At 48.8% G+C, this 11,996-nt stretch overlaps 1 protein-coding gene across 1 annotated transcript; it reads left to right on the top strand.

Annotated features, from left to right (window-relative positions):
- The first annotated feature begins 1,256 nt into the window (after positions 1 to 1,256).
- On the top strand, positions 1,257 to 9,352 carry PAQR7 (progestin and adipoQ receptor family member 7). Its single transcript, XM_083455517.1, is given in 3 exon segments — positions 1,257 to 1,385; positions 1,387 to 1,679; positions 4,689 to 9,352. Coding segments are annotated over 3 exon segments (1,503 nt in total). The 5' UTR covers positions 1,257 to 1,271; the 3' UTR covers positions 5,785 to 9,352.
- Positions 9,353 to 11,996: the final 2,644 nt, after the last annotated feature.

Here is an 11,996-nt window from a genome sequence, read left to right as displayed (position 1 = left end):
ACTTAATAGTATGATTTTTCCCATAATGGCTTTGCCATGGGGTAGAAGGAGGACTAAATTAGCCGTTGGGTGAATCAAAAGGTGTATGTCCCTTGTGCAGCATTTCCCAAACAGCCTGCTGGGTGTTGGGCACGGGAAACGCGCGGCATGGGACTTTGCTAGACCTGAGTTGGGCAAAAATGTTTTCTGCAGGGATTGGCTGTGAAAAGTTTTTCACACAAGTGGGTCTTTCAGCCATGCATTTACTCCATTCTTGTGTTACATGATGACTGGTTTGAGTCAAGTGAGTGTAGTTTAGGGAACAAGGCCTCCTGAACCTACTTGGGGTTTGTGCTGGGCCTAATTTGGCCTGTGCCCCAGAACGTTTCCACACCTGTCTTGGCATGAAAGCACAGGATCTATGAAAGGTGATTGTGGCTGCTTTGTTCCCTGGTCCTTTGCTGTTGTGCTAAGGTATGATATGGTTTAGTGTGTTGTCTGAACCTGGGCTCCTGGTTTAGCTTTTCTTGACAAATCTTGCAGTTAGTCTAGGGAGAGAGGAAAACAGTGGGTCTGGACATGGGTGTAGCCAGGATTTGGCGGGGAGGGCAGCGCTTCAGTTAGCTATGTATTTTTATTGATTTGGGGAGGGGCAGCTACCCCCTGCCCCCTCTTGGCTACGCCCATGGGTCTGGATAAGTTGACACAGAGTGATGCAACAGCAAAAACCAATGAGAAGCAAAGCAGTCATTTTCTGGGAATTTCTGGTGAATTTCTGCTAAGGCAGAAGGTTGGTGGTTGGAGCCCACTCAAGGATGGTGGTGGGCAGAATTCCTGCATTGCAGGGGGTTGGACTAGATGGCCCTTGGGGTCCCTTCCTACTCTCCAATTCTATGATTTTTTGCTGCTTTCCATTGGGGTCCATGTAAACATAAAGCGGAAAGAAGCTGCCCAGGACCCAGAGGAACAGTGCAGGATCCTACTGCAGAGTCCAATGGGTTGGCAGGCATTGGACCAGGCTTTCCCAACTTCGCCCGCTAGATGTTTTTTGAGACTACAATTCCCATCATCCCTGACCACTGGTCCTGCTAGCTACGGATCATGGGAGTTGTAGGCCAAAAAAAACATCTGGAGGGCCGAGGTTGAGGAAGCCTGCACTGGACCATCTCAGGTTATCTCCTCCATGCCTTATGGCAGCTCATGTTTTGCAACAGAGGCGATTGGGGATAAGGACACGGAGAACGGGGCTCCTCTGCCTTTAATAACTGCACAGAGGATGGAATTTTTGGCACATGAGGCGACAAAAGCTGCGCTTCCCGGGATTCCCCACAAGCATCTTCCCTCGGCGTCTGAGGGAGGGAAACGCAGCATACACGTCCCCTTCCTGCAGCTTCCGCATTGGGGTCGTCCCCCCCCCCCCGCGCCTTTCTCCCGCCCGGCGCTACTTTCGGGTGTCGGCTGCAACCTCCAGGGGGCGCAGCGCCTCGTTGGTCCGAAGTCTTCGGCGGCGCTTCTGTTTGGTTTCTGCCTGCAGCTGCGTGGGAAAAAGCAAAACAGACGAGGCGGGTCTCTTGGGGAGAGGCGGCTGTTGCCGCAGAGGGGCGGCCTTGCCCGGCTAGGCTAGGTCGGCGCCTCTCTCTTTTTGCTCTTCCTTCGGCGCTTTCAGACGAGCATCCTCAGGAAGAAGCTGCTGGCGATTGGTAAGAGGAGGGGGGGCACCGGAGTGAGAAAATGGGGGTCCCCCTCCTTTCAAGGAACAAGATGCCCAGTGCGACGGGACTGTGTAGTAATAGAGCAAACCGGGGATAAGAGATTTCTGCGGGGAGCAATTATTTGCATAATGCAACGCGAGTCCGGGAGGCGTTTAAAGAAACTGAGGAAAGTGCGCGCGCTTTTGAGTGGGTGGGGTGGGTGGGTGGGGGCAGTTTCCTTTGCTCCCCGATCCTATGCAAGCTTGATTTAGAAGTAAAACCCCAGAGACATCAGGCGGCACTTACTCTCGAGCAAGTGTGCACAGGATCACGGTTTCCTTTGCAGCTTGGCTACACTTCGGAATAAACCCCACACAGCTCACGAGGACTTGCTCCAGAGTAAACGTGCATAGGATTTAGTCTGCAAGCTTTTACCGGCTCAAACTTTTTAACATCTTGGTAGTTCGTAAGAAAAGTTGGTCAGTTTAAACTATGGGGCGATCAGGGAGCTTCCCTAATAGGAGGGAGCGCGGGTGGGGAGACCAGTTTTTCTTCTAAAATGGGCGTGAGGTGTTTTTTTTTCTCCTGGCTTTGGGGCTATAAAATGGGGCAATCAGCCCGTGGATCTTTCCATTGGTGGCGGGGGGGGTGTACCTTGCTTGGAAAAAGAGCGTCGGTCAGCCAGTGTATATGGCTTTTTTAAAAAAAGAGAGAGTTTTACAACTTTAAAATATGGAACCAAACGTTTGAGTACATAGAGAGGCAAAGCAAGCCAGGGCTTGCAAATGTTGGGTGGGTGTTAAAGAGAATGCGAAGTCTCGCAGGCATCTTTATTTTTAAAAGAAAGAAGAGGTGGTATTGGAATTTCTGAATGCAGGAAAATAAACAAGTTCTCACATGGATTCCGGCTTAAGCAGCTGCTTACAGGTCCGTTCCTATATAGACAATTCAAACCCCGCCTTCATCCCTTTGCATTATATAACAATGGGGTTCTGTTATGTATCCAGGCTGTTGAGTTGTGGGGAAAAACTGGGAGGAGGTTGCTGTTAGTGCTGTTGGCAGCCTGTGGGAGAATTGGAGGTCTGATGATCACCAGACTTTCAGCTGATTCAAAGACTGACGTGCGCATATCCCCTCATGTTTCATTGCCCCATAAAGCCACCTATCACTGAATAATCAGGATGTCTTGCTCTTTTTAGAAGAGTTGGTGTAGTGAGGTGACTTGGCCGTCTTATTTTTAGGATTCCAACACCTGTAAGCATATTTAAGCATATTTTGTAAGCATATTTAACAGTAACAGGTACACAGCCTCAATCTACAAGGCCTGCTCAAAAGTGCTGAGGAACAGGCTCTCTTGGGGTGGCAGGTGGCGAAATAAGTTAGTAGTTGAAGGCAGAGCCAGCCCTTCACCTGAAACTTTGGAGGGCACCCCGTTGGGAAAGGGGGCTCCAGGGTTTCAGAGAGAAGGCTCCCTTCATCTGCCACCTAATCTCTCTCACTAAATCCATCCTGACTTAAGACTGCTAAATTTCCTGCCTTGGTATTTAGTCAGGTTCTGGCGGCCCATGGCTTGGTTCAGAGTAGAAGAGAGCCTGGCATTTTCCCTCTGAGCACTGCAAAAAAAAACCATGTTTGTTATGTTAAGAAAGTGATCTCAGCCAGACGAATCTTTGGCTAGGAGGCGGTGATCGTGGTGTTAGGAATTCTGACCAAGCCCATCTTTGGCAACAGATGAAAAAATGCCTTTGAACAGTAGGCGTTTCCTGGAAGGAGGTGGTTGAGCGGGTTCCAGTTTAATGGTGGTGGAAATCAGGGCCAGGTAATGCTTTTGTTGTTGATTAATTATTTCATTCATTTTGGGGATTTAAAAAAAAAAAGGAAGAAGAATTTCCACACACACACACACACACACACACACACACATCTATTTGACAAAAATCTAGAGTTGTAGTTACAAAAGTTAGAAGCATGAAACAGGATTCCCCCCCCCCCCCTGGCTTGATGAAAGAACTTGGTAAAATCTGGGATGGAAGCTGAGTGTTCTTGGATCTTAAAGGATACAGTTGTTGGAATCCTAATTTCCCATTGCTCAGGTAGCCTGTTGTAATGGATTTAGCTCGAATGGTGTTGTACAAAGTAAGCTGCTGGCTACTGCTAGCCAGCTGGCCAGAATCCCGTATCTCCAGTGTTCTTCTTCCTCTATCATGATTTGATTGCTCAAGTCAACCCAATGGCTTAATTATTGTGTATTAACTACAAAAAGGCACACCTGCAATCCATGGCTTTTTCTTGGTTTATGAACTTTGCTTTGCTTAACGTTAATAATGGCTTAGCTTTATTTGTGAACCAGGCCACTAAGTTTAGTCTGCAAACAGTGGACCACTGATAAGCTGCTGTTGCGCTTCTCTGCCTGACAGTCTGCCCATGGTATGCCTCCTCGCAAGCTCATTCTCAGCTTCTCACCTCTTGCCTTGCAAAAGTGATTGGTGTAATCAAAGCAGGAGTGAAAAACGTTGCATAGATTCATGTTATAATACTGCCCACATAGTTTACACCTTTCCCTCCTTACTCTAAAGGGAATACGCTCCTTTTTGCAAGGCCAATTCCAGCCACATTTCATTTCAGAAGCAAGACCCACTTCCTTCAAATGGTCTTGTTTCCAGCTAAGTATCAGAGCCAGGCAGTGCAATTCCTCTGCATGTTTACCTATAAGTTGCCTCACTTTGCTCAAAGGGGCTTCCTCCTACTGCGCCTAGGATTGTACGCTAACAGTCTACAATCTAACCATGACTGCTCAGAACTCAGCCTTATTGACTGCAGTGGGGCTTACTCCCAGGTAAGTAGGGTTAGGATTACACTGCTGAGCTTCTCCTCTGTTCCCCAAGCAGCCACCTGCTCTCCCAATTCCCCCTGTTCCCCCAGTGGCTCCCGTTTCAACCACTGTCAGTTGTTGCATCCATTGTTTCAAAATGCAAACCAACACAAACCCAACTCTGCTTCCTCTTTTCTTCCTGAAAGGGGTTGTTTTGCTCTGCAGGGCCTGCCCATTCCTGCCATGGCAACGATCGTGTCCGAAAAGCTCAGCCGCCTCTTCATCAGTGCCCAGCACTTCTGGAAAGTCCCTCGGCTGCTGGAGGAGGCCCTCCCCTCAGCCTCCTGCACGGTGGAGGCATCGGACGTGCCCCAGCTTTTCCAGAAGCCCTACATCCATGCCGGCTACCGGCCCCTCAACCAGACCTGGAAGTTCTACTTCCTTTCGCTTTTTCAGCGGCACAACGAGGCCGTCAATGTCTGGACGCACCTGGTGGCTGCCTTGGTCCTGGTGGTGAGGTTCTGGCGGCTCTCGCAGGCGGTGGACTTCCTTGGCGACCCTCACACGCAGCCTCTCTTCGTCATCGCCGCCTCTTCGGTCATCTACGCAACCTTCAGCACCCTGGCACACCTCCTGCAGGCCAAGTCTGAGTTCTGGCACTGTGCGTTTTTCTTCCTGGACTATGTGGGCGTAGCCACATACCAGTACAGCAGTGCTCTGGTGCATTACTATTACGCCATTGAGCCCGAGTGGCACACAAGGGTTGCGGGCTTCTACATCCCGGGAGCCATTTTGCTTGCCTGGCTCTCGTGCGCCGGCTCCTGCTATGCCAAATACAGGAGCCCTCACCTCTCTTCCCTGTGGGGCAGGCTCTGCCAGGAAATGCCCTCTGCCCTGGCGTACGCCTTGGACATCAGCCCGGTGCTGCACCGCATCTACGTCTCCCCTTCCTCCGGACTCACAGACGTGGCCGTTTTATACCACAAGTGCCACGTCCTCTTTTTCCTGATTGCGGCCTTCTTCTTTGCCTACCCCTACCCCGAAAAGTGGTTTCCCGGCAAGTGCCACTTTGTGGGCCAGGGGCACCAGATCTTCCACGTCTTCCTGATGCTTTGCACCCTCACCCAGGTGGAGGCGGTGCTTCTGGACTATGAAACGAGGCGGCCCATCTACTCACGGCTCCACGGCGACCTGGCTCCACTTTTTTCTTCCCTATGCCTTCTTGTGGCATCCATCTGCTTCTTTACGGCCCTCCTCATGACTGCCAGAGTGCAGCGCAAACTGCATCGGAAAGAGGAGTGAGAAGGACAGAGTGGGGGAATAGAGGGTGGGTGGGTATTGATCTGCCAGTTTCCTTGTTCTCGCTTTGGGTGTGCCTGTGTCACTGTAATTCAGGGGACTGGACATTTTTGCCTGGCGCAGCTGGCGTTTCTTCCTATGGTTAAGAGCACGTCGCTTGCTCCCTTTGGGGTTGCTTACTACATCCGAGCAGCAGCGAGGGTGGGTCAGATATTGCACCAGAAAGGAAGTGACATGAGCACAGCCATCTTGTGGGAGGAAGTGGCCTGCTTCCTGGATGCAATAGGACTTTCCAGGAGGTGGTTCTGTTTCCCCCTGCCTTCCCTTTGAGAGAGACAGTTACTCATACACTTAATATGTCTTCCCTTCTGGTCTTCTCAATGGTGGAAGAGTTCCAGGAGAGATGGACGAAGGCTAGCACCAGGTCCATACTTGACTAGGTGGGAGGGTCCTTCAAGCATCAACGGCCTCTGGGCACATGCCAACTTTGCTCCATGCCAAAGCCATCCCTCGATGCTCTTTTGGCATGCCTGACCTATGCAGTCACAGACCCCATGGTGCATCTCCACAGATGCTGGGAGAAGGGACCCTAGCAAGGTTGGGTCAGACTGTGGTGCCTTCACAGCTTGCCTTCTGGCTTTCCACAAGGTAGGGGTGTCCCAGAGAAATCATTCCTGTCAGGTGCAGCAACAATCATCCATCTAGTTGGGAAGCTGCCTTGTTTACGTGCCTTAAGGAGTGGAACCCCATAACCCTGTGGATGGGGTAAAGCTGAACTGTAATATTTGGAGTAAAACTCACCCTAGTAATTTAGGTGAATGTGATGCATCCAGGGAAAAATGAGTGTCTTGTATGCGTTTATCTAGAGTAGGGCTGGCTTTTGTGGCTGGATTTTAAAATTAAATGAACACACACACAAGTGGTTAGGCCAAAGGACCAATTAAAGCAGGGCTGGGGACCCTTTTTTATCTTGAAGGTTGAATTCCATTCTGGGCAACCTTCCAGGGCCAGAGACAAGAGTGGGCATCCTTTGTACAGGATGCTAATTCCTAAACACCCACAGCCCTCTGTCCTCCATCCAGGCAAGAGGCATTATCAGAGTTCAGTGACATGTTTCAGCCAACCAAAGACACCCAAGGAGGATGCAAAGCTCAGCTAGCGATGGGTGTAGCTTAGGAGTGCATATGGCCTGGTGACAGTCCAGGGGGCTGGATAGGGAGGCCTATAGGGCCACGTTCAGCCCCCAGGCCTGACGTTCCCCATCCCTGATCGAAAGCAACATTCTGTCTCCAGCAGGAAAACAGGAAGCTGCCATACCAGGCCAGGCCATGTGACCATCTACCCCAGGATTTACGCTGACTGGCAGCTGCTCCTTTTCATTGGAGGCAGCCAGGATTCGACCTGTGACCTACTGCCCTCTGCTCTGCCACTGAGCACATGTTCCATCCCCAGCCACAGATCCCTGTAAAGCTCTTTGGTGGGGTGTTTTGGGGATAGCACTTCCCTGAACATCAGGGTGTACTTTGCCTGGAGGTGCCAGTTCAGGTGGGGAAGCATGAGACTCTTAATCCCAGGGCTGTGGGTTCGAGTTCCACCTTGGGCAAAAAGATTCCTGCATTGCAGGGGGGTTGGACTAAATGATCCTCGTGGTCCCTTCCAACTCTACGATTCTATGGTTTGCAAGCCTGTGTGTGTCTTGTTTTAAAAGGCCGTCTGTGCTTGTGACCATTGAGAAATCTTGTGCCGATAAATCCCCATGTTAATTATGCATTTGATGAAAAAAGGCTTCTCTTTCATTTAAAGCAGCGGTGGCTCACCTGTAACCCTCCAGGTGTTACTGGAATTCCATCAGCCCCAGCCAGCAATAGTCAGTGATAAGGGCAGCTTTAGTTCAACAACAGTCAGAGGAGAGTAGGTCAGCCACCACTGGTTTAAAGGCATTTAACTGCAGGAAGAGCCTATGAACATTTCATAGAACCATAGAATTGGAGAGTTGGAAGGGATCCCAAGGGTCATCTAGTCTAACCCCCTGCAATGCAGGAATCTCAGCTAAAGCATCCGTGACAGATGGCCATCCAACCTCTGCTTAAAAACCTCCAAGGAAGGGGAGTCCACCACCTTCCAAGGGAGTCCATTCCGCTGTTGAGCAGCTCTTGCTGACAGAAAATTCTTTCTGTTATTTAGTCAGAATCTCCTTTCTTTTAACTTGAAGTCGTTGGTTCGAGTTCTACCCTCCAGAACAGGACAAAACAAGCTTGTTCCATGTGACAGCCCTTTAGATATTTGAAGATGGCTGTCATATCTCCTCTAAGTCTCCTCTTTTCCAGGATAAACATACCCAGCTCCTTCGACTGTTCCTCATAAGGCTTGGTTTCCAGACCCTTGATCATCTTGGTTGCCCTTCTCTGCACACGTTCCAGCTTGTCAACATCCTCCTTAATTTGCTCAGAGGTAGGCGCTACTATGTCCAGTAGGGCTCCTGACTCCCAAGTAAGCATTCATAGAATTGCAGCCTAAGGGGGCTGATAATGTTGCACTTCAGTGCCCCAAGCAAGTTTGTAGAAATACTCCAGACTACTGGCGGCATGTGGCAAGACGACAATGCCTTGTGTCTTGAGACAGGATGTGGCCACCCACCTGGTTGGAATCTTCGTTGCTTTTCAAAATGCAGCCATCTGATTTGACTTCACCCTGTCGGAAGAGTTGTGTGGATTGGCACTTATGAGCTTCCTTAAAGGGGTGGGGGTGGGCTTGGTTGGAAATGGGGTGCTCTTCAAACCTCTTAAATCAAAGGTGCGGCTTTTAGCTGGCTTGAGTCTTGCTTTCAGTCGGACTAAAAAGCCCTTGCTTTTAAAGTAGACCTCTCGGAAGAGTGCCATTTCAGAATACCTGGTGGAATTGCTTGTTCAAGTTATTTCTGGTTCTTAAAAGTGAGGGGGGGGGGGAGAAACCTCTCTGGACACAGAAATGTGGCATCATTCTAGACTGTATAGTTAGCACAGAAGATGAAGAGGGGTTAGGAGCAAAAGTCCCATGGGCTGCATGGCATTATTTTGAAGGCTGCATGTGACCATCCCTGAGTGTGTTGGGGGGTTGTTGTTTATATCTCAACACAGCCACTTTTGGTCTTGTACAACATTTTGGAAAGATGATCTTAATCTCTTCAAATGGCCATACTTAATCATGAACATTTTTTAAATTTAAAGAACAAAACCTATCATGTTAGGGAGCAAATTGGTCGAGAACATGCTCCTTTCCCACATGGCAGTGATTTCTCTCTCTCTGGGGAAGCCTTGCAACATGCACCCACATCAGAATTATAAAGTGGTGTCCTTTCAAGAGAGATATACCAGATATACACTATTTCTGAATGTGTTTGGTGTTCACCTAATGAATATGATGCAATTCAGAGTTTCATATAAAGGAAATTTCAGGGAGTTAGACAGAATTTTGCAGGAACTAAGGCTGGGAAGGTCATGTGTGTGTTTTTTCCTGTCTGTCTTATATTTTATACGGTTTAATGGGCCTGTTTCTGCCATTTGTTTCTATAAAGCAATTTTCACAAGCCAAATGTTTTATAGTCTTCTGTCTCGTCTATCCCCACAGCAACCCTTTCGACAGCAGCATAACTGGGACATCGTCTGTAGAGACAACTTTGATAGGGGTGCAAAATTAGTTACCAATAGTCACAAACACATATTGATGTGGGTTTCTCTCCTCTCAACAGGCATTGTGACCACTGGACATTCTCATTCCCGATATGCTCTTGTGGGAAGGGGGGGGGGGTGTCTTCCCTTTCCCATCCTCTATGATTTTCCACCCTGAAGTATTTTTGTACTTCTGCAAACCTTGGGGTTCCCTCAAGTCTTCTGCACATGGATGGTTAGGCTACATGAGGACCAACACAAACTGCCTGGACATTGGATACAGAAGGGATGGCTATAATAATGTCATGCTTTGCAAGAATTCAGCTGGTTTCCAGAGCAGTATATTTATTTCTGAAAGTAGTGTTGCATGGCACCCCAGTCTCCAAGCAGTGCGAGATTCTAGGGTTCATTTTTCCTTGGGAAATGAGGCACAGTGGACAACATGATGTCTTTGTGATATATGAAATATGGTTTATTTATACAGTGGTACCTCTGGTTGCGAACGCCTCTGGTTGTGCACGCTGCGGGTTATGAGCGCCGGTAACCTGGAAGTAGCTGCTCCCGGTTGCGAACTTTGCTCCAGGATGCGAACGGAAATAGAGAGGTGCGCTTTTGCTAATGGCGCCTCATGTTACGAGCGGTTTCCGGTTATGAACGGACTTCCAGAACAGATTCCGTTCGTAACCAGAGCTACCACTGTACATATAGATGACCTGAGCCTATGAAGGAGTGGTTCAAAGCACTATACTCCAAGAGAGTCCTTTCTCTCCCATTGCTGCAACCTTACGATTCAAACAGGCAGTCTACATTGTGCTCCAGCGCCTCTCTCCAACTTGCTGCAACAAACTGGAACCTTTTCTGCTAGGGCAAATCATCACCACTGCAACCTTAAAGGAGTGCTCTCCTTTTGTCTCTGCTCACTATCTCAGGGCGGGGCTGGCACAGGGTCTTTGCTTTGCTGATAGCCCATTTCCTTGTCTTTGTTCTCTGTTAATGACCTATTTCTCAGGCAATCTCCTGACACAGTAGCTGAGTCCAGCTGTTAAGAATCTGACTTCTAGTGATTCTTCAAGCATTGATTAAATTCTAACACTTACTAAATTCATGAACTATGGGAGTCTGGCACTCATAAATTCTGGTACCCGCAAACTCATAACTTTCATTTCTTCCCCAGAGAGTGGGTTTCAAGGAAGACAACTTAGCAACACCACCATTTAAAACAAAAATGCAGTTTAAAGGAAAATGTCAAATAATTATCCAGCAGCGGTAACAAAGCTTACCAGCAACCAAACTAGGGGAATCCAGAAGGGACTGAAATCAACAAACAGTTCTGTGAAAGGCAGACCTAAGGAAGGCAATTTTGACCTGCCATTTGACTCTCCCAATTTGTGGTCAGCTGTGTCTTTTTTGGGGGTGGGGGTTTCGCAATCTGGCCACTGGTGAGGGAAAGGCTTTGCAGGGTCTCCCCTGTGCAGGCAGCTTTCAGAGGAGGAAAATATTCCTCATACAGTAGATGAGAAGCAGATCCAACATCCGGAGAAGCGGACACGGAGCAATGGATCCAAACTACAAGAAAGAAGATTCCACCTAAACATTAGGAAGAACTTCCTGACAGTAAGAGCTGTTCGACGGTGGAATTTGCTGCCAAGGAGTGTGGTGGAGTCTCCTTCTTTGGAGGTCTTTAAGCAGAGGCTTGACAACCATATGTCAGGAATGCTCTGATGGTGTTTCCTGCTTGGCAGGGGGTTGGACTCGAGGGCCCTTGTGGTCTCTTCCAACTCTATGATTCTATGATCTGGCCCTGGCACCTTGGCAGAGCCCCTTCACTGCTGCCTGCATGGCTTCCACCCCACCCCCCGCACTGCTTGCAGGGCAGACCTAGGTATAGCAGTCATAATTCAGCTGGTGGCTGCCATTTTGTTTTGCTGGAATGCCTCAGGCAGTCCAGAGCATTGCAAGGAAGGAATCATAAAATTGTAGACTTGGAAGGGCCGCTGAGGGTCATCTTGTTCAACCCCCTGCATTGCAGGAATCTCAGCTAAAGCATCCAGGAGTGTTGGCCGTCCAATTTCTGCTTTAAAGCCTCCAATGAGTCCAGCATCTCCCGAGGGAGTCTGTTCCACCTGTGATATGATACCCATCCTCTTTATGGAGGATAATGCTGTCAATGGCTGCTAGACATAATGACTATGTTCTGCCTCCAGTGTCAAAGACAATATGCTGCTGAATAGTTGCTAGGAGTTGAAATTGGAGAGAATTGCTGTTGAGCCTCGGCCCTGTTCTTTCGCTTCACATAGAGATCTGCTTGGCCATTGTAAAAGCAGGATGCTGGGCCTTTGGTCTGATCCCACCAAGCTCACCTTATGTCCTTAAGTTTTTATTGTAGCTACCATTTTGTTTCCCGCACAGTGCCTTAGACTGACACAGTATTTGGGGGCATTGCAGATAAATCAAAATGGCAGCTACTGGGAGGCAGGCACCCACAGGGGCTCTGTCACTTAAAAATAATAATAAAACCCACTGCTTTGATATATGGTATTCTATCCCACAAATCGGGGGGCAGGGAGG

The sequence above is a fragment of the Podarcis tiliguerta genome (assembly GCF_965153285.1).
Source record: "Podarcis tiliguerta genome assembly, chromosome: 8".
NCBI lineage: Eukaryota > Metazoa > Chordata > Lepidosauria > Squamata > Lacertidae > Podarcis > Podarcis tiliguerta.
This window is presented reverse-complemented; position numbering and strand designations above follow the sequence as displayed.